General features: G+C 36.5%; 1 protein-coding gene across 6 annotated transcripts in view; it reads right to left on the reverse strand.

Moving 5' to 3' along the window:
- Window positions 1-22,616, reverse strand: part of futsch — a 57,955-nt gene that overhangs the window by 26,382 nt on the left and 8,957 nt on the right. For all 6 annotated transcript variants that reach the window (XM_068285103.1, XM_068285105.1, XM_068285107.1 and 3 more), the window contains exon 3: window positions 2,559-2,657. In XM_068285103.1, coding sequence (XP_068141204.1) covers window positions 2,559-2,657 — 99 coding nt within the window. The remainder of the gene's footprint in view (window positions 1-2,558; window positions 2,658-22,616) is intronic.

Here is a 22,616-nt window from a genome sequence, read left to right on the forward strand (position 1 = left end):
TACAAGTGCCTTCTCGCGACGTTCATTGGGACCAAGAACGAAGGAAACTAGAGGCTAGAGGCGGCGAAGGATGTATGGTTTTTCTGTACCTGCCTGTTGGGTGTGTTTTATTCTTTTTCATTTTTCCCCTTATCTGAAAACTTTTCTTGGTTTGGGATTTACTTGCGTTCGGGAAGTCCTCGCCAGTTGGAGAGTGAACCATCAACAAAATGTGCCCAATGCAAACGAAAAAAGAGAAAGCCATTATTGATGCCAACTTTCTTGCCTGGACTGGACAATGGTAAGTACAAAAGAACAAAGCCGAGAGAATAAACAGAAAAGGCATTGAGCGCAGGTGTTGCACTTACCAGGTTCTCCAAGGGCAGCATACTATAATATCATTGAAACGCATTGCTAAAGTGTTCTATATATATTTTTTTTTTGTATTTCTCACTGCTGTGAATGCAACGTGCAATTAACATTTTTTTTTTTGTTTTTACGGTTTTTGCAGAAAAAGCTCACAAAAGTTTTAGAAATGCTGCCATGTGAACAGATTTTCAAGCATCATTCAGATACTTTTAGGCTTTATTGTTCAGTTTCAATAAATACTTAAGCGAGAGAAACTTTTTAGTTAAATGATTGAATCTCGACAATCATATTTAGTTAGAATATCAATGAATTTTGAATGAACAGAATTTTGAATTTTATATGAAGTCAATGGAGTATTCTAACTGAGTTATGCCTTTCGTATGCCTTCTAAGTTAAAAATTGTGTATAAGCAAAACGAATTAAGGATTTTTTTATCCACAGAATGTTTCAAAACTTTTTTACATATGTGAAAAGCGTTTTCCTGGACTGCTTATTACGTACTTTTGCTAGCTGTTCCAGTTCGAGCTACAGAAATCGGCCAATAGCTAAAGACGGTTATAGCCTAGGTGATAGATTTGAAAAAGCAAGGACATAGAGGTAGAGAAGTATATCAAAGGATTGATTCGTCAAAAACGTTCCTTTCTATCAGCTAACATTTAGCTTTATTTCTTTTTACATTACAAAAACTGTGGAATTTAAATCAATTTAAAATACATTCTTTTATGTAGTGTCTAATTATTCTTTATAAAGAATCGAAAATCATTAAAAAGTATTAAAAATTTTATTGTTTTTCTGACTGTCACAGTCAAGACATAATTATATATATTTATGTAGCTAAATGTATCTCACAATCAGTGTGAAATTAAGTAAATTTCTATGTAAACTTAGTAATGCCTTGAAACAACAATAAATGAAGAAAGCATACACTCACACTCACAAACAAAGACAGACAAACAATCACCAATCAAAAGTAAGCCAACGAAGTGCGCACACAACAATACAGAAATCTGTTCGCTCGATGCACTGTGCCGGCAGCCACTTGAATGCATTTCAACAGCGTTTTAGTCTCTAATCCGCAAAGACAACACAACAGACCGGCAACAGAGAGAGAGAGAGAGAGAGAAATGGGCACGTGAATACGGGTAAAGGTGGCGTGATAACACAAAAAAACAGCGGGGGAACAGGAGTCGACACTTGGTTGGCTTATTGTTTTTTGCCTGCCAATGCAGTTGGCTGCTCGCTGTTCGCTCGCTGCTTTTGTTGGCCAAATGAAAATTCCGCCTTTATAGTACATTGCTCGCTTTCGTTCCCTGACTTATTACTGTTAAAAAAAAGTTGTTGCAAAACTTAAAAGCATCGATGCTGTATATACCCTCTTAAGTTGAGATTTCCCAACACTTATTTATACTAACAAAATTTCAAATAATCCTTGGTATAACTAGTTTTAAAGAGAAATGGATTAATCCCTTGTATGTACAAATACAGTGGAAACTCCCTTAACAGAGAGAACTTTTAGCCAAAAGCTGTTATAGTCAATTTGTTCTTTCAGGATGTTTAGGACTTTAATTAGTTTCTTCTACTAACTAATTTATTGTTTAGAAACTTTAAATACCATTCTTTCAAATTTACTTGAATATGAAAAAAACTTTTGAAATTCTTAAAAGTGACTTGAGAGTAACTGAAATTATAAGACATTACAAACCGAATCCTAGCTTATATAGAATTATAATCCATTCGTATGGGGAATTTGTAAAGTATAAAGGATTTTCGAGGCTAAAAGGATTTGGAAATTATTTAGAGCGCCTTTTCGATCAGGCCTTTAAGCCTATGACAGCATAGCAGGGTATTAATGCCAACTATACGCATAGTGGAACTAACAGAACAAAAGCATTTTAGCTTTTCAGATTTACAGCTTTGTATCATCTGAAAAGACAATTGTCATAATTTGTTAGTCTAACTTGGTAATTTGCATGGCCGCTCTTCTTGTTTGTGTTTTATGTTCGTTTCGCCTTACTATATATGTATGTATGTATAGTTGGAACTTTTTCTTTTTGCTTGTTTTGGTTGTTTGACTTTTTGATGAACTCGAGCTATGAAGCAAACTGAAATCAATTTTCTTCATTTGCCAACTTTTGCTCTGTTTCAATTTCGTACGTTTTTGCAATTTTCACAAAGTTGGGCCATTTGTTTGATCTTCTTTAATGACTTACCATGACGTGCCTCCTCGCCCTCTGGTGCATGTTGTGTAATTGTATTAAGCTCCTCTTCCAAGTCGACATGACAATCGGATACATCCCAGGATAGAAAACCTATTAAAGACAAAGAAAATATAAAATGATATAATCAAGATGACTTTATATAGTTCAAGTATAAAATTTACTTTTGATCGTCTAACTATTTAACTAACATTGTTAAGTAAAGTAAAAGAATTTAAAGTTGAAATATTTATGTATATTTTTTTATGCATTTGAGTAGAGGTATAAAAAGGTTGCCATATACCTACATATAATATGTAATTTCTCTAGTTTGCGGTAAATACTGTGACATGTTTTTACATTTAGCTCATTTATCAAACTCTGTGGCGAAATTTATGTAAACATTTAAACGATGCATGCACCTACATACACACACACACACACACACACATACATATGTATCTAGGTGTATGTGTGTGGGTTGCGGATAGTTTTCTCTTGGCTTGTGCATAATTTTCATTAATTTTTATAATGAAATGCAAAAAAGAATATAAATAATTTGTATATGTAATTTGATAAATAGCCAACCCTCAAGATAAAATATTATGTCATTGGGTCAACAAATTGAAATAAGTGTTTGTAAATATATTATGTTAGTAAACTAAATATTCAATATTTATTTTACATATCTTTTATCTATCAATTCACTTAAGAAAAGAGTTTAATTGTATGATACATATTTTGATCCTGTTCCATGGTGTCTTAGAAAGGAGTTTGATTATCATTTCAGTTTTTTTAAATTATATAAATTCTTGAATTCGACATGGAATAAGTTCTACCAAAAATTATTAAATATTTATAACTTGGAAATATCTTTGTATTTATCTGCATAACTTTTTGGGTGTTTCTTCTCTTTCGCCATTTCCTTTGCATTGTATGTAGGGCGTCTCATGGACTCCTTGTGGCATGAATAACTTATTATAATGATGTCCTTAATGAGTGCTTCAATTTCATTTTTATGCGGTTCTCACATTAATGTTGGTACATAAGATTTTCATGAAAATGAGACTGTCAACTTGACAGTCTAAAGGAAAACGGATACAATGACAGCCACCGAGACAGAAGAGAGAGAGAGAGAGAGAGAGCAAGAGAGATAGAGAGTGAGATTCTCAAATATTGGATCAAGCTAAATGACAAATTAAGTGATTTCCAGGTTCCACCGACATTTTAATTCAAGTGCATTTGTGTTGAAAAATTTATTTATTTATTTTTTTTTTTTTTTTTGTGCCAAATCCCCCAAGAAGGAAAACTGTCGGTTTAGGCACTGACTCGGCGTCTCAAGGATTCCTCTTTTCTTATACCCTTCATTCAGTAGGGCAGCGAGCATATTGAAAGCTCCAACATTTAAAAATTTTAGATAAAAATTTTAAACAAATCACAATACATGTATTTATCTCGCTTAATTTGTCTTTGTGATTAAGTTGAGTAGAAAATCTGTTGAAAAGAAGGTTTCAAAATGATACACAACTCGTATAGGGTATTGACGAGTCGACATGCCTAATTGAGTTTTCACAATTTTTTTACATACATTTAATTTTCGCTTTCTTTTCTGCTGACTTCTGGTGGAACCTACCACCTACTTTCGGTTCTGTTGAACAATTTGCACAAATGGCTGCCAGCTCAACGAAACAAAACAAAAACCAACAAAAAAAATGAGAGGGAAAGTAAAAAAAAAAAGAAAAAATGAAAAACCGGCATAAAAATGTAAAATCTTAACACTTTTCGGGAAGGGATTGTGTGGGCGAAAAAAAAAAAAACAAATATATATACCAACAAAAAGGAAGCGAAAAAAAAGCAACGTTAAGATGGAAAAGGTCCTGCCTTTAGCGATTGCACAAAAATAATGAGGAAACGCGCAGGAAATCTGTGTATGTGTGTGTGAGTGAATGTGTGTGTGTGTGTGTGTGTATGTATAGGACGCGCTCTCTTGAGCAATCATTGGGCGAATGAAGCCACTCAGACATGGCCTGGTCCTGGGCCTCTGTTTGGGCTTGGTCCTGGTCGAGGCCATGTCGCCGTCGAAATTTTTCGCCTCTAAGTCCTCAGGCCAGTCAGAAGGCGTCACTGTGTAGATGTGTGGGTGTGTTTGTGTGTGTGTGTCTGTATGTTTTATGTTCATATATTATTTATGCGTTGATATCTGCAAGTGAGACTTCAATTTGCCAGCCACACACGTACACTTACATAAATATGTATGTGTATAAAATCATACACTTTGAGAAAAAACGTCTTTTTAATCTACCAAACAAGTGAGTGTAAATAAATTACGATAAAGCAACAAAGCACATGAAATTGTGTACTAAAACTCTGTATCAAAAGAAGAATCTGATAATCTGGTTAAGTTTTGTAACATAAATAAACCTAAATTTTCTTTTGATTTGGTTTTCATCTGAGTGTATCTAAAATAATTATCCTGAGATTCAATTTTGGTCACGAATTTTGCGGCATTAGGCAAATGAATCACATGTCTGAGCTGAGAAATGCGTATTGAGTTTTCAGTGTTGGCAAATCCAATTTGAGTAGTGTTGAATGCAAAGCAATTAATTATTGGGTGTGTTCAAGTCGAATTGGGTGTTGTAAAGTCGGATTGTTCAATTATTGCGCCATGAATGTGTAGCCCCAAAGGCACACACTATCAGTGTCGGTAATTGGAAGAAGGAAATTGGAAATAGTGCCCTGATTCTATTCCTGTATCTATTGTCATTGCAGCATGCTGCTGCCATCAGATATCAAGCATGCATCGCATCAAGCAATGTCAGTTACTGATATGAGTGACGCCCCATGGCCATACGCCTCGTATTCATCGCAATTATCTTTTCCTGCCTTTCTCTGCTCTGTTCCATAGGCTTGCTAACCTCTCTCCTCTCAATCCTTAACCAAACAAATGGATGCAAGTGAAGGCATCTCTGTACTGATTGAGTTGCACTTGTTTGTACGAAAATAGTTGCATAATTTTCACTCAACCCTTTTGCTAAAAGCTACTCGAATGAAAGCGGATGCAAAGAGCGGATGCCATGGGATAGGACAGGGCATGGCAGTGCGGGGCAGGCATGAGGCATGGGGGCGTGGTAGCTGTGTTGATTTTGATGTAGCTAAAATGGCACTTGTCGTTTGGCAACTCTCGAAAGCAACTCTGTGCGCGTTGAAAAAGTTTGCACAGGCAAATGAATGTGGCTCTTTCCACTGTGGTCTTCTCTTGAGTTCCGCATCCACTCTGCTCTCCTCAGCTAAATGCTTGGCAATGCATAAATAAACACATTAAAAAGAAATTAAACACTCTTGGCTCTTGGCTGTTGCATTAATTGCATGTTAATTCAAGTACAAAAGACAGAAAAGAAAGAATATGCAAGAAAAGAACTAAAACTTCATTACAATCAATTGACAGTAAAAAAAAATTGCATCTTAAATGTCCTACTTAGTGTAATCTTATAAAAAAAGGACTTTTAATAGAATGATTCAAAACATTTCATTCTGCTTTAAGGATCAGTTCTTTACGTTTCATTTGACTGGATTTCACTTACTGTTTTGATTGTGTTATTGTAGCCATTCTTAAACTAAGATTTTGAATTCGCCCTCAAGCCTCAAAGCCAAAGGACATGACAGAGTCTATTGTTGCAACGTATTTGTACACTCGACACTCGAGATAAGGCCATGCAACATGAAGCAATATAAAAATGAAAACGAAAGCGGAAACAATGCTGCGCTTGATTGGCCACTGTTGATAAGCAGCCATCTGAGATGAGGATAAGCTAACTAGATACAAGAACAAAGACATAGGGAGAGTGACAAACACAATTAAAAGTGGTTGTACGAGACAAACAGAGAACTGTACAGAGATAGACAGAGAGCGAGATAAAGTGCGAGAGTGACAGATTGAGCGCTGTGTGCACAGCGATACGAATTCGCTGATAAGAAATTTAATTTATTTTCCACATGCCTCGAATAATGACGCACAGCAATCTCATTAACTTAGCTCAGCTCAGCTCAATCAAATTAAATGGTCCAAATTTGAATTATGAACACATTTAACTCCAAACTCATACTATCGAATAATCAACATTTCTTAGTAAAAAATAATTTAAATGTTAAATTTAAGGACATTTTCGAATGGGAGAACTCAAATTGAGAGGTTGCCATAATTTCAGTGAACAGAACTTAGTTAGAATCGTTCAACTCCGTTAGGTTTTTTGAACCTTTTCCAATTTAAAGCCAAGTTTGCCTTTGAAAATAAAAACTAATTGCCAATTTGCCAAATATATGTCCTTTTAATATATTAGTCTTTAATATTGTAAAAACAATATTAGATACAGGTGAAAAATTTCGACTTCTTGATTAGCTTAAATTCTTAGCAAGACCCCAAAAAAACTGAGTGATAAAAAATGAAGTTAAGAAGTCCATCGAAATGAAGTTAAGATGTCCTTGTTTCCGACCATTTTCAATGGAAACTATGCTTACCAATAAACGACAAATAAATTTGAGGTAAAACACGTGTTTAAATCAATTAGATTAGAATCAATTTTGTTTAAAAACCATTCACAAATGAAATCTGAGTAATTTTGAAAGTAATTTTGATTTTGCACTTTAAATCAAATTTATATCGAAAAAAGTTTCAAACGATTGACATTTTCATTTTTTCATTTTGAAATCGAATCGGAAACGAGAGTGTGCTTAGGTCTCCACTGAGATACTGATTAAAGATGTAAATACTAAAATCAGAATTGTGACTTGCATACATTGGAAATATAGCCACTCAGTGGCAACCGATTTGGTCAACTTATTTTATATATTAATCTCATCTGTAGGGTATGAAAATACTTTCTATCCTTAGGTAGTATCTTGAGAATCGTTAATTGCGTCAGCTTTATGCGTCATGGTGTCAATTTCGCTTGAGTTGAGTCATTTGGTTGATGTGCTTTATTGTGTTTGCCTATTCGCCTGTTTGTCCTACATGACGTATGCGTTATATTTTGGTAAAAACTGTTGTGTTCTTCTCTTTTGGGTTCAATTCCTCAACTAAACTGGCTAATGGCTAATCAATGTTTATATTATTTTCTTTTTTTTTTTTTTTGCTTTAAACTCGAATTGCCGCTTTCCCCGGTCTTTCGACTGGCCATCCCCGCAATAAAAGCACCCAACTGCCAACCTAGAAATATGACATAAAAATGAGAATACGAAATGCGAGGGACAAGCAAGTAAACCGCAAAATGTTATTGCCCGAGCTAAAGAAACGTAAAATAGAAATGAACCAAGAATATTGCACATAAGGGCTGCGGTAGTGGAAATTTGTGTAAATATTTCAGTAGCTGACAAAACCTACCTAAAAGAATGCCAGTAAATATAAAGAGAGAGAGAGAGAGAGAAGCAGCAGAGTGGGTGAGTGGGGCAAGGTGTGTGGACAAAGTTTTTCATAATACATATAGAAATCCTCTATTTATTTTTTTATTGATTCACCCTCGACTTTTATTTCCATTTTATGGCGAATAAGTCAGATTGAAAGTTCCTAATTATGATGGAAATAAGATGAAATTACAAATCTGGTAAATGAGATGAAGTGATGTGAAGAATGGAGAACTAGTTGAGTCCGTACACATCTAATATCTCTATAGTGTTTCCGAATTTCAGCAATTCGTATTCAAATTTCGTTTTGAACATGGTTGAGAATTTGAAATCTCCAGGGTCATAGGAAAGCTTCTCTAACCAGTCAGCCCATCAAAAGCTATAGTACCATGATGTCGAGAATTTCGACTGTTTGTGACAGGGGGGGAATGATGAGTGTGTACATACATATATGTGAGTTTGTGTGAGTGAGTGTGTGTGTGTGCAGGGGGTGTGGGGGTAGATGTGTGGAGAGCTGAGTATTACCATGTCTATGACACTCTGGCCCAGGCCTAAAAGTAGTTCATAGCATTCGCCTAGCAGTTCACCTTCCTCATTCCGCATGCAATTTGATTGTGGGGATTGCCTTCGCGCATAAATCACAGACAGAGGGGGAACGAGAGTAAGAGTAAGAGAGAGAGAGAGAGAGAGAGAACCACATGAGACTAAGGGTAAGGGAAGGAGAAAAATGAAATGGAAATGGACATGGACAGACCGGCATCGGGCATGGCATACAATCCCTTTACTATCTCCTGCCGCTTGTCAGGTGTGCATTTACTTCGCTTACTGCTCCCCACTGCCTCCACTCCCCCCACTACAGCTCCTTTTACCCTTCTTCTCTATGTACATTTTGTTTATATTCGTTCGATTTTGCTGTCAAGAGGAACAACACTTTTTACTGTCCTTTTTTTTTTTTTGTTGTCTTTTTTTTTTTTTTGAGATATTTCTGACACACAGACTTGCGCCTGTCACAACGACCTGCCTGCTTGTGCGTTTGTGTGTGTGTGTATGTATGTATTTATGTGTGTGTGTGTGTCTGTCTCATCATCGCCACCAGCTGCAGTAGTGTATTTTGTTGTTCCTGCTACTGCACTAGCGTAAAACCACTAACCATAGAATACATAGATGCGTCAAACTCAAGTTTTTTTGATTACAAATGCTAGCCTGAGTCTGGAACCCCAGAGAACTTCGGCAAAAGCCGAACAGCGTAGAACCCCAGAGAGCGGTCGCAGCGAGAGCGAAAAACGTTCGCTCGCAGCACTGTCGCTACGCATCGAAAATAATTCAGTCTGCCACAGATCGCAGAACGATGAACACATGTCTGTGTCGCTGTGCTCTCGTTTTGCATATGTATGCGTACACTCGTCGGTACATGCTCAGGCTTCGTAGTGTGTGTGTGTGACGTGAAGTTGTACAACATCGCATTTCAATAGCTCCCTCAACCAAAATATTTAATTTTCGACAAATAAGCGACAATGCGAATAGGTAATGCCTCTGTGAAAAGAATATCAAGAAGTATTGGCATCAGATTCGTATGTGTCACGGTGGCTGTGCCGATAGAGTGCTCGCTTGGCGTTCGGAATAGCACTGGTTCGAATCCCAACTCCGATTATCGTTAATGAAGATTTTTTCTATATATTTTTTTTAATTATATAGGCTTTTTATTATACAGGCTAGCGTTTTTTATTCATATAAAAATAAATTAAAAAATATAAACAAAAGAGAAAAAAAAATAGAAATAAATAAAAAAAATAAAAATAAACAAAAAAAACCTTCATTAACGATAATCGGAGTTGGGATTCGAACCAGTGCTATTCCGAACGCCAAGCGAGCACTCTATCGGCACAGCCACCGTGACACATACGAATCTGATGCCAATACTTCTTGATATTCTTTTCACAGAGGCATTACCTATTCGCATTGTCGCTTATTTGTCGAAAATTAAATATTTTGGTTGAGGGAGCTATTGAAATGCGATGTTGTACAACTTCACGTCACACACACACACTACGAAGCCTGAGCATGTACCGACGAGTGTACGCATACATATGCAAAACGAGAGCACAGCGACACAGACATGTGTTCATCGTTCTGCGATCTGTGGCAGACTGAATTATTTTCGATGCGTAGCGACAGTGCTGCGAGCGAACGTTTTTCGCTCTCGCTGCGACCGCTCTCTGGGGTTCTACGCTGTTCGGCTTTTGCCGAAGTTCTCTGGGGTTCCAGACTCAGGCTAGCATTTGTAATCAAAAAAACTTGAGTTTGACGCATCTATGTATTCTATGGTTAGTGGTTCCACGCTCAGGCTAGCATTTGTAATCAAAAAAACTTGAGTTTGACGCATCTATGTATTCTATGGTTAGTGGTAAAACTTACTAAAAATAAATTTGCATTTTGTTTCTGTTTTTGTTTTTTGTCTCTTTTCTTGTGTTTGTACGAACGCAATGGAACTTTTTGTGTATGACAAGAGGGAGCCGCAAATCTCCAGATACATTTTAAAAATATACCAACACACACACACATATACATATCTATATCTTTTCAGTCCCATATGGCGGTAAAGTGAATTTTATCTGGGCGGCAACAAGGCAACAATTCGAATAAGCATAGTTCAGCAAAGTTACAACTCTGCAAGAATTCATTCCGAATTTGTTTTAGCCACATAAACTGGATAATTGAAATCATTTGTTAATTTATTTAATATAAACTAAATAAATTCTCTAAAAATTCAGATGTTAAGCTCAGTAATTTGTGTAATTTTGCATTAGTAAATGGACTATTTCTCTATCTCTCTCTCTCTTCTCTTTTTCTCTACCTGTTCTCCCTTCCCCACTCCCTTTCTATAGGCCAGTTATCTATGCTTTCTGAGAGTCATATTACCTGTTGAAGGACAATTTAATTCAGTTTACAAGTTTCTATAATTGCAATTTGAAATTGTAACTACTAATTAAGCACAACGCCTTCTGCCCTCACACACACAGTCACCCATACACGTACATTTACATATACATACATACACAGACGGCAAGTGCAATTTCCACTAATTGCATAATTACCGTTCCATTTTATATCTCTTTGGCCGCATTGAATATTGAAATCTACATGTGTGTACTTTAGTTTAATACTCTATAAAAACTTAAAAGAAAACAACCCCTTTAAAACGTTCTCTAATTCTGGTGAATTTAGTATTCGATTATGATATAGTTTAACAGAAAGTGAAAGCTATTATTTGAGCTTGGAATAAACAAATGAAGCTTCTAAACCAAAATTAAATTCCCATATGACTCAAAGCACTCTTAAGTCTTGTCGTAAGAAGTGTTTACTGTCTCCAAAAATGAAAAAAGGTAAAAGGTGGCGCTTTTCAATCTGTATAGATTATAAGTTACGAGCGTTAAGTACGAGTCTGGTCCATGGATACGAGTCTGTCTTTATGTCGGGGTGTGGCATTACCATTATCCTTCGTATACACATGGGAAATGACACACAAGTCTCTTTCTTTAGCCACTAGTTTACCATGAAACTAATTACACAGAAGGTTCGATTTAAAGTTATAATTTGTTTATTGATCACTTGAATGTACTTCTGGTTCCGAGGACAGACTAAGACTAAAACTACTCCAGATATCGGGGCCTTAAATATAACTCAAGAGGGCTGATCAACGTCTATTGATCGTACTGTGGCCGATGTTGAGAGTAGGTCACTCTTCCGGGAAAGTCAGCAGAAATTGATGGAAAGGTGAATAGAAAAGTGCTTATGCTATGTGATAGGAAGTTTATATTGTTAAAGTGCTAACTCTAGGTATAGATAGTCATTAATGGAACAAGTGGATAGTGTGGATTATTTTGGGTCACAATGTATCTCCTAGGGTTATGGGATGTGTGTGTTGTCAATGGGACTTTTAATGAGAACGGGTATACTACCCGGAACTCATTCAGCAGTTTCTGGTATTGCATATCGTCTTGCTGCATCTTAGTTGGTCGGTTTTTCTTTCATACTGGGTATACCAAAGTCGTTACATCGACTCACTTACTTCAACGAATGTAATAATAAATTCAAGCAAATCTTACAATTAGTGTTTGAGTAGGGGTTTATCGATCGCAGTTCTAACACATGTGGGGCATGATCATAATTTATTTTTATTAGGCAGCTCTTATATTCAATTTCCTATGTCTATGCCCATCAAGAGGTGGAGACGTGTTCACGCTCTGGCCTTATAAATTTCAATTTCATGCCTGACTAGCGGTTAAACGAGAAATGTCAAGGGTTATGCAACGACAGAGCAAAAGGAGCAAGTGTAAGGACACAACAATAAGGCGTTTCTGTGGTTAGCTTTTGCGGTCTTATCTACGAGACGAGCTCACATACATATATGCATGCATACATACAAAATGGGAGAGCAAGGAACATAAAGAGAGCGACAGAGACAGAATGCAATGCGCCAGAGCGTTAGCAATGAAGGTAATAAAAGTGCTTTTCAAATGTCTTTTTTCGCCAGCTTTCAGGTGATTTAAGATTGAATTGAAATGAATTTGTATTGATTGCTTGGCAACTGATTGAGAAGCTATGTATGTAGATAGTCAACACCAAAGAGAAAGAAAGGAAAGCAGAGAGAAAGAGAGATATAGGACGAAAGCGAGACTAAGAAGGCATATAGTCAGAAGGCAAAGTCAGGCAGGCGTCTCCAATGCAATTTGTCAACGATTTTGCGCAATTTTTCCTGGCAGGCGACAAAATTGAATTCACACGAACATGACCTGCATATTTACATTTTACCTTTTGTGCTCTTTCCTCTCTCCTCTCCATCTCTCCTCTCCTTTCTCCACAGATGGGAAATTGAGCAAACAAAAAAAAAATAGGCTTTTAATTGCAAAATTAATAGGCAATTTTGGTGCTCTGGCCAAAGCTAATAAATAAACTCAATCAATTCCATCAAAAATATATAATGGTCTTACTCCCAGAAGACTTAAAAATCTACAGACCAACGGAAGCCGACAAAGGCATCAGCATCAGTATCACCATCATCATCAACACAAATAAAAATATATAAAATTTCTATAAACCTTTTTGCTTCAGTTCAAAGGGAATTGCTGGCCAAAAACTTATTCTTCGGAATGGAAAAACTGCATCTAACAATGGTAAGAGATGGCAGATGAGGGCGGTGAAAAGGTTAGGCGAAGAAAATGTTTTATGGGTGTGGTTATGGCATACTGAGTTACACACTCTCTCTCTCTCTCTGTCTCTCTCTTCCTTTCTCTCTGGGGCAAAAGCAATGCTGTGGCCTTTCCCTAAGATTGTTCGTTGCAAAGGATTCTTGCCATAAATTTTACTTAGCATTGCTTTTGCCAAGTAACTAAAATATATATTTATAATATATCTATATAAATGTATGTATATAAGTGTATAGGTACATATAGCAGAATTCTGCTGATTTCCCAATTGAACCTACTGTAGAACATTTTCGCAGAATTTTTGATATTAAACAATGAAATTCAAAGTTGTTCTTCTCTTCAATCAAATATTAAAGATTAAAAACAAATGGGAATTTTTAATCTAAATTCACAAAATTTATGAGTATTTCACATATATAAGATATGTATGATCAAAAAAATAATAATGAGCCATATTACATGGCTTAGTCCTGCAAACAATTTTCAAATTAGCCTTCGTTAGCCATCTGAAAGTCAGGACTGGTCAATGGCAACTGTATACAGACACAGACACAGACACACACACACACATGCAGGCGTATCTTGTTCGCCCTTCACTTGGTAAGTAGTTCGCATTTGGCAGAACACCAAAAAAAAAAGAAGAAAAATAAAAAAAATTAGGAAAAAACTCGGAAAAATCATTTGATGTTGATGATTATGCAAAGCAGAATTTTAATTTTGCAAATGCGCCCAGCATAAAAATGCCTGTCTAACACCCTCAACATTGCCAGTCGGAAGGGCCAGCTTCCTTACCAACCAAAGCCTGACAGTTACTCAGCGTCAGCCAAAGCTTCTGGGCTCTAGATCCTGTTGCTCCTCCTGATGCCACTCGCTTCGACGACCGCTCTGGCGAGGAGAGAGCATGACGAGGGCCTGGCACGATGTGTCGTGCAAATTAAAACTTGGGCCACACTTGACACGGGCTTAGCCGCTGTTGCCTTTGGTACCCAGGACCTCTTCCACGAGTTGCGTTGTCGTTGGCGAGTTTTGGCGCCAAATGAATTCAATTAATTAAATTAGTTCAACTTGCTGCTGAAGTTATCATCCGGATTGGGGAATCGGAATTGGCACTGGGCACTGAGAACTCTGGGACTACGAATCGAAAAGGCTTTGTCCAAGCCAATAAGTCAGCTATTCAGTGTTCAGAGAAGACAATTGGCATATCCTGGAAAAAGCCTTAACCATAAAGATTTAAGCATGATCTTCCACGACCCCACGACCCCTTTTTAAATATTTCAAATTATACATGTAACATTTTGCAATAAATTTAATTAATAAAACAAACATTTGAAAGGGTTCAAAATACAACATGAACCTTACGAAACACAACACAAATAATATTTAAGGGTATAAGTTACTCTGTGGAAGATATTGAAAAGAAAGTAATTAAAGAATTTGTTAACGCATATCCCAAAGGGTGTGGATTACCTAAGCTATCATTGTTCACTATCACTGAGTGAGAACCAGAATCGTTGTTCGATTTCATTTCTTGATTCATCATTTATTTAGAAGATTTTATGGTTTTTCTCGTTGAATAGTTTTTCTTGACATTAATTTGCTTTGGATCATTTTCTTTTTGATCGTCGTTTTCAGCTTCCGCTTTGGGTTCGTTCTTCTTTGTTGCCTTCATTTTGAGATCCATCTTTTTGGTAGTTTTCTTGTTGGGAATGTTCGTAGTCTCTTTGAGAGTGTTTTGCTTGGTTTCCTTCATCTTGGTTTCCAGCTTGTTTAGATCTTTCTTGGGATCATTTTGCTTAGATTTCAACTTTTTGGGTTCGTTCTCCTTTGAATCGGATTCCTTGCGCATATTTTTCATAGATTTAGCATCGTTCATCTTAGAGTTGTTCATCTTAGAGTCGATCTTCTTAGAATCGTTTTTCTTGGGTGTTTTCTTTGCAATGTTGCAGACACATTGCTTATCAGCATCTTTCTCTTTGTTGTTCATCTTAGAGTCGATCTTAGAATCGTTTTTCTTGGGTGTTTTCTTTGCAATGTTGCAGACACTTTGCTTATCAGCATCTTTCTCTTTGAGATCGTTTTTCTTAGCATCGATTTTTTTGTGGACGATTTTCTTGGGTTCCTTTTTCTTTGAATTGCTTATAAGGACATTCTCTATAGAGCCGTTTTTCGCAGTATTATGTTTCTCTTTGGTCATATCGTTCTCCAAGTCGTTTTTCTTCTTCTTGGTATCTATCTGCTTTGTGTCATTCTTCTTTATTGCTTTCAGATCGACTTTCTTGGCAGTGCTCATCCTAAAGGCAGTTTCGCTAGAAGCCTCGTTCTTGATAGGGGATTCGTTCTGCATTGTCTCTGATTCAAATACAGTACGATTTCTCAAAATCTTAAAAACATTTACTTTCTTCATTTTGTATAATTATTTATTTTTTTTTTCTTTTCTGTTTTTCAATATATGAAGTAGTCCTAAACTAGTTGTAAATGCTATTGGTATTTTGTGACTGACATGTTTGACAAAGTTTATTGATGCTAGGAATTCTCAACTACAAAAAATATAATTATTTGAAATTTTAGCAGGGTATCAATGGTGCTTTGCGGTCAACGTCAACAGCGACGTCGACTTTGTCATCAGACTCAATTATCAGCTCTTTTATGAATGGCCAACAAATTTTGCAATGCGGCAGCGGCAACGGTGGCGCCTACCTTGACTGGAATTGAATATTCTTTATTCTTTTTTTTCCACCGACTTCTTTTCCTATTTTCGTTCATTTTTATTCTCCTTTTTTTCATATTCTGCTTTTGGCATTTTTGCTGGGCGCACACAACCCATCCCATCCCATCCGATTTCACCATATTACCAAGTTCTTTCTGCCAGCAAGCGGCAGCAGCTGCCATAAAAATTACAAAACATCATAAAAATTGCAATTTTATGCGCAGCGAATGGCAAAAAATGTATCTTATGAATGTTATGCAAAGGAACTGAACAGAAAAACGAATTTATGGCCACTGATTGAATTTCAATTGATTTGGTTAGGCAAGGTTAGGCATAAAGCATGAACAATGTACAAAATACACATACATACAGCATATCGGCAAATGTATGTACCTCAATTTTGTGGTTGCTGCAGCTGGCGCAGCCCACAAATGTATGCTATAGTTTGTTTGTTTGTCGTTCCCTCAATTCTTATTGACAACAAACTCTCAACTCAACATGGCAACTCAAAAAGGCAACTCAATAGCAAAACGTGCACTGACGGCGGATGGTGGGAATCAAGAGAATTTATGAGATTCACGTCAGCTGGCAATTAATTACGTTGCCAAGTGAAAATATACAAAACAACGAAACACGGAAAACCAATCAAGCAATGTTGTGGACCCCACACGCCTCCGTGCCCCATAAAAACGAAATTTCCCCTTAGTTAAAGATTCATTGTGTATGTCCTAATTGTCTGTCAATTACCATTTAGTTTCACTTTTGGAAAATAAATCAGAAATGTGTAATATTGACTTTCGTTTAGTTTGTTTTATAACTTAAGAGCTTGTACTATGTGGCTAACATTTGGTGGATTCCAGTAAGTATGGCTTATAAAATTATTATCTAATAAAGATGTTTCAATATCGCAAACCATTTACTTGAGTGAACTTTAAACTAAAGCCCTTTTTCCATTTGTGTAAAAGAGAGTGAAATAATGCTCCAAATTATATATATAACAGGCTTTAAGTTAAAGCTAAGGTTTCGAGCTGATTTAGTCTTACATATATGTAAAAGCTAATACCTTTAAATATTCTGTTCATGCAAGAAAAAGTGAAGCAACAAAGTTTTTTCTTCCATTTGAACCCAATGAGCGAATCAATCAGAAACTTTTCAAATAGGAAATAGGGAAAATTCATATCAAACTTCCGTTTGACCGATTTTCCTGACATGCCCACCAAGTCCAACCAAAAACCGTTCTTAATATTTGCATATTTGGCCAAGACAGGCGCAAATAATTATGCAAGTAAACTTTAAGTAAACGCCAAAGGAGTGGGGGGGGCAAAATAAATACAAAATGGCGGCATATTAATTCCTGCAGAGCTCAGCAAAAATCCCTACGTAGAAGAAGTCTCAGTGAGCTGAGATTGGCAATTAATTTTTTCCATGGCTTTTATGAGGGGCAGCAACCGCCATTTACAAATATGCATCAGCTAGCAGTTTTTCTTCATTTATTTTTTGGCTTCTCTTACTCTCTCTCTCTCTCCCAATATTTCTATCTTGACGGCCAAGACCAATAAAAACCCAGTTTACAATATTAATCAAAAGGAAAAGGTTATCGATTTACCCATGCAGACAGAACTCTGGCAGGATACGAGCACGTGCAGGAGAATTCGACAGGAAAAGCAAATATCTACACACACACTCATACATAAGTATTGCCAATTGCATTAGCCGAATTGTATTTCAGTTTAAATGTAACGAGTTAAACAATTTTTTATGGATACTAAATTTGTTTGGGAGCGCCAATCCATAGCTATGGATATATAGGATATAGTGAGGTTTTTCCTGGTTGGCTGCAACTTTTCTCCTTTCTCTTGGGTTGAGTTTATTCAATTTGCTTATCTGTTGTAGGCCAGAGGTAAGATACATATGTTGAGTGGCTAATAAACTTTATCTTTACAAATGTTCACATAAACTTCAACAGTTCTCATGGCTGACTGAAAAACTTTGAGAAATGCAAGAGAAATTCATTTGGCTGGACTTAAAGTGAAGAGCTCTGTTTGGTCAAAGTAAATTCACATTTGTGATGGCTCTTCAAAAAAGTTGATGACAGTTGACAAGTAATCGGGAGCAGAATCTTTGCTTTAGCATGTCGAATACTATTGAACAATGATTTGTAATCTTTGGAGAATGACGTTTTAGAATTAATCAGAGATATAGTACTGCCTGATTATATATGTATGTATGTAAGTATGATATTTGTGTTTTGGAAACTTTTCGCTCACATGTAATCCCAACAATCTGCCAGGACCTGGGGGGCAAAAACTTTGAAGTGCTGATGAATACGTGAGCACTTGAATTTATTTAAGCGGATTAACTTTTCGTTCTACACCCAATTGAGTTCATCAGCTAAACAATCAATTAGATGAATGTTTGTGTGCACAAATCCTTTAGAAATTCATTCACGCATTCAACTTGGAAACTTGGATTTCGAAATTGAATTTTGTGCTTTTATTTTTTGTTTGGCATTTTGTCTATTTTCTTTTTTTTTTCATTCTAGTTTTAGGATGGATTTCTCTGTTCTCTCTTTTTCTCTCTCTCTCTCTCTGTTTGGGGAATGACATAATTAAAATAATTGCAATAGCCTAATGACACGCCAAATGCTAAAATTAAAAAGTCCTTACCACGAAACCTGAGAACTGGTCAGGCTGAACAGGATTGGGGATGAGGTGGGAAAGGACATCTGTGTCACATGATCTGTATGTACATATTTTCTGGCATAGGTAGGGTTTCCTTTTTTTTTTTTCGTGTGCGTGCGTTGTGGGTGCGTGTGTGTGTGTGTGTGTGTGTTTGTTTGGCCTAAAACATTTATGCACTTTACAGCAATTAATTTGCAATAAAACCATTTTTAATGTTTTTTCTTAGTCAGTATGCGTGTGTGTCGGCGGTGTGTTGACATCCAGGTGTGTGACATTCAGGTGTGTGTGTGTGTGTGTGTGTGTCTGTTCATCTGTCGCGTTGATTGATGACGCAATGTGAACATTGCCTGTTGGCCACAAAACCACAATTTGAATGGAACTCCAATCGATACTTTTGATGGGCTTCCCATCATCATTTTGCTTTGCGGAGAAATCGATCATTTGGTGTGGTTTATTTTTTTATTAATCCAAAATGTTGAAAAAACTTTAAATTAACGATGGTGAATTTGCATTGTTTTTACTATTTTCATAACTTTTTAATTTGAAGATTGATTTTGGGAGAAACTCTCAAGAGTTTGACATAAATTTCAAAAATCTTCCTAATCCCAACAGTTGTGATACCCTTTCAAAAGAGAGTTTAAAGGGAACTCGGATAGCTCTCTCTCTCTCTCTATCTCTCTTGTGCTAAATCTTTTTCTCTGTGTCTATCTCATACTCGCATCTTTCTAAAACAAATATTGAAAGTTTGTAAAACAATTTGTTGTTTTTTGTTCTTGGTTTTACATTCAACTAAGTGGGTCTGAATAGGCTCGGCATGTGGTTAGAGTGGATTGCATTCAATTTGGCCAAGTACCAAAAATAGTTTTACTATACATTAAATTTACATAGATGGTCGGTCAGCCGGTGGTGGTCGGTGGCTGCTCTCTGTTCAGGTGATGTCCATGTCCCTGCCTACCTGACATCGTGTTGTTTGCAAAATCAGTAAGTTTTCTGCCCTGTCATCAGTAGCGAACAGTGTCATGTTTTCGAGGTGGTTCTGGTGGTGATAGTGGTGCTTGTGGTAATGCTGATGATGGCTATGCCACGAAACTGCAACTTGCAATCATGTCAGAGCATTGTCAAAAGATTTTGCTACTAGGCAAGAAACGTGCCGGTTCCTCGAACCGACTTTGGGACATAGAAATGGGGTTGGCTTTTTTAGAATTTGAGGTGGCTGAGGATGTAGGAGTAAGGATTTTCTGGTGTTTGTGTGCTTGTCTGCTTTTTGTGTTGTGCTTCCCCCTTTTTTTTTTTTTTGGAAGCAGTCACGTAGTCAGTGCCATTGACGTGGCACGCTGCAGTGTCGTCCCAGTTGCCAGTTTGAGGGACAGATGTCCTGGTCTGTATCCTGTTGTGTGGTCAGTTAGCGTTCAGCTGTCATATCTGTTTAACATTATCACGCAATCAGCATTTCAGCTTTCTCCCCCAAACCTCCACCCACCCACCTGCATCTCGTATATCCCTGGTAGCTGTCTGGCTAAAAATAAACAGAAAATCGAAGCACGTCACGCATTTTGTTCCTCTGCTTCTCTTACCCTTCCTTCTTTGCTAGCTAGGCCTTTTTTGTTTTTGTTTTATTTTTTTCTTTCGTTTAGTTATTTGATCGATTTTTATACCGTGCACCCAGTAAGCACATTATAATGGGTATATATATTCTTGATTAGCATGTCCGATAATACCTAGATATTGAACACTATGAAAGCCAGAGCCACGCCCCTCTTTCTCCCTTGCAATTCAAATAAAATTAAGCAATTAAAATAAGTTTAACTAGTCCAGAAGGATCTAGTTGGTCGTTGGGTCCCCCAATTTTGTCAGTGTCCTTTTGAAAAGGACGAAGACATCGAGAGTTTAGTTGACAGTTGATGAATTTAAAATGTTTGATACATGGTATATCAAAGTCGGCACAACGACTTTACTTTATCTTTTAGTTTTTGTTGTGCTTTGTCATTTTTACACATTTTCTTTTTGTATGCTTCTTATGGCCCAATGGCCACGCCCATTGCAGGTGTCATAATAATGTTATGCGACTCTCTGTCTACCCTTGCATCCCACCACCACCTCCGTCTTTTTCTTCATTTAACTGACCTTGAATATTGCTCTTGCTCTTGCTATTGATTTCTTTTTAAGTTAATTAATTTTTTTTTTCTGAAACGACGCTCAGGCATAAGCCAAATGAGATGAGTGGAGACTTCTTTTTGGAGTTGTGGGGATGAGGAAGTTGTGTCAGCTGTTTGAGACACACCCAAAATACACATGTAGCTCTAAAATGGAACAGTACTCAGGTTAGAGTAACAATGAATTTAAATGATTGGGATTAGAAAACATAAAAGGCTATGAAAAAGTTCTCTATTCCTAGTTAATCGAACTTTATCGTTCCTGTAGCTTCATTCGCTATTAAATGAAATCAATTAAACACCTATTCCACGGCCTTATCTGCTCCATTTTCGCTGGCTTTTCTCTTTTTTGTTTGCCAAGTGGCAACAGTGGCCCAAGGCAAATTCGCAAATTCGCAATGGGAAACGGAATGGTGCAATGCTCTGTCTCACTGTGTTCACTAGTACGTCATTTACTTCAGATGCCTTCGGCTAGGCGACTAATTTGTTGGCGCACCGGCGCCATTTATAAATTCCTTTTTTTCCTTTTTTAGTTTCATTTCATAGCATAGTTAAGGGCGCGGTCAGACGAAGAGTCGCGCCCCAAATTGGTTGCTCGTCGGTGGCAAATATTTATTTCCTACCGTATAGCTGGCGGTATGCGTTGTCCAGCGAAATGATCTTCTACCCAATTGCCCTTTTTTTGTTGCCCCCGTAATGCAATCAACATGAAAATAATTAATACAATTAAAAGTAAACAAGCCGACCTGTGTCTGTGTGGTTTCTCTCTGTATGTGTGTGTGTGTGTGTATTTTCAATTTTAATTAAATGACTGGGCATCGTCCTCGATGTAGTCCTCGTTCTCATTTCCTTTTCCGTTCTCGTCCTCAACTTTCAACGACTGCTGCATACTTTTATGCGCGCAATTTACTTAAATCGAATTACAAGCAACCGGCATTTGAATTGAAATTATTTTGCGGCAAAAGTGCAAAAGAGGAAAAACGAAAACGACTATAAAATACCCATTGACAAATTCCATTTGACTTACATTATGCAAACGAATGGAATGTCCCATATACTCTTCCATCGAGTTCCAAATTCGTACCAGGACAATGAGTGCAATTAATTTGCAATTTAGAAACCAGAAAAAATCCAAAAAAAATACTTCACCTGCCTTAATTAAACAGAGACACTCTTAATTTGATTTGTGAATCTTATTCATGAATTTACTCATTAGCTAAAATTTAAGAATTGTTGGCATATTGAGCAAGTACCGTTATCTCTTTAACAAAAACTACAATTTGACTATAAGAGATCAGACATTTTACAAGCAAATTTGCTTAAAGAGTTAAATAGAATTTGAGCTTTTATCCCGATTAACTTAACATTTTATAATTTCCCTTTTTGCATACTTTTAGGCTTAATTTGGTTTGTATTCAAGAAGAGTTTCTTTGTAATATAAATGATAAAGTTTCATATTTCCTTTACTATTTTATGTTTTAGGTAAATTTATACGTTAATTCAATGCAGTTAATCAACAATCTAGTCAAAAATCAGCTTTGTTCCAATTTTTATAAATTTTAGTTCTAAAAAAAACAAAGCGAAGTATTAAATAGGTCTTCAAATCCCAGTCTATTGTAGGCAGAAGTTGTGGGAACTTGTTCGTTTACTTTCACAATTCACGAACTCTTTGGGAAAATTTGATTTGCATTAAGACATCGCAAGGACAATTTGCAATCGATCGTATGTAAATGACATACATTGACTTTTCTTTTCCATTTTGTTAATAAGGACTTGCTAGTGTTGTTACCACAAAAACCCAAAGTAAATGAAAAATTTCTATCAATTTTGACAAAACAAATACTTGATCAAGCATTTGACTATGTAAACGTGTTTAAACTACATTCTTGACCCTAAAATTTAGTAATTTACTATATAAATTGAACTTT

The sequence above is a fragment of the Drosophila tropicalis genome, unplaced genomic scaffold (genome assembly GCF_018151085.1).
Source record: "Drosophila tropicalis isolate 14030-0801.00 unplaced genomic scaffold, ASM1815108v1 contig_4, whole genome shotgun sequence".
NCBI lineage: Eukaryota > Metazoa > Arthropoda > Insecta > Diptera > Drosophilidae > Drosophila > Drosophila tropicalis.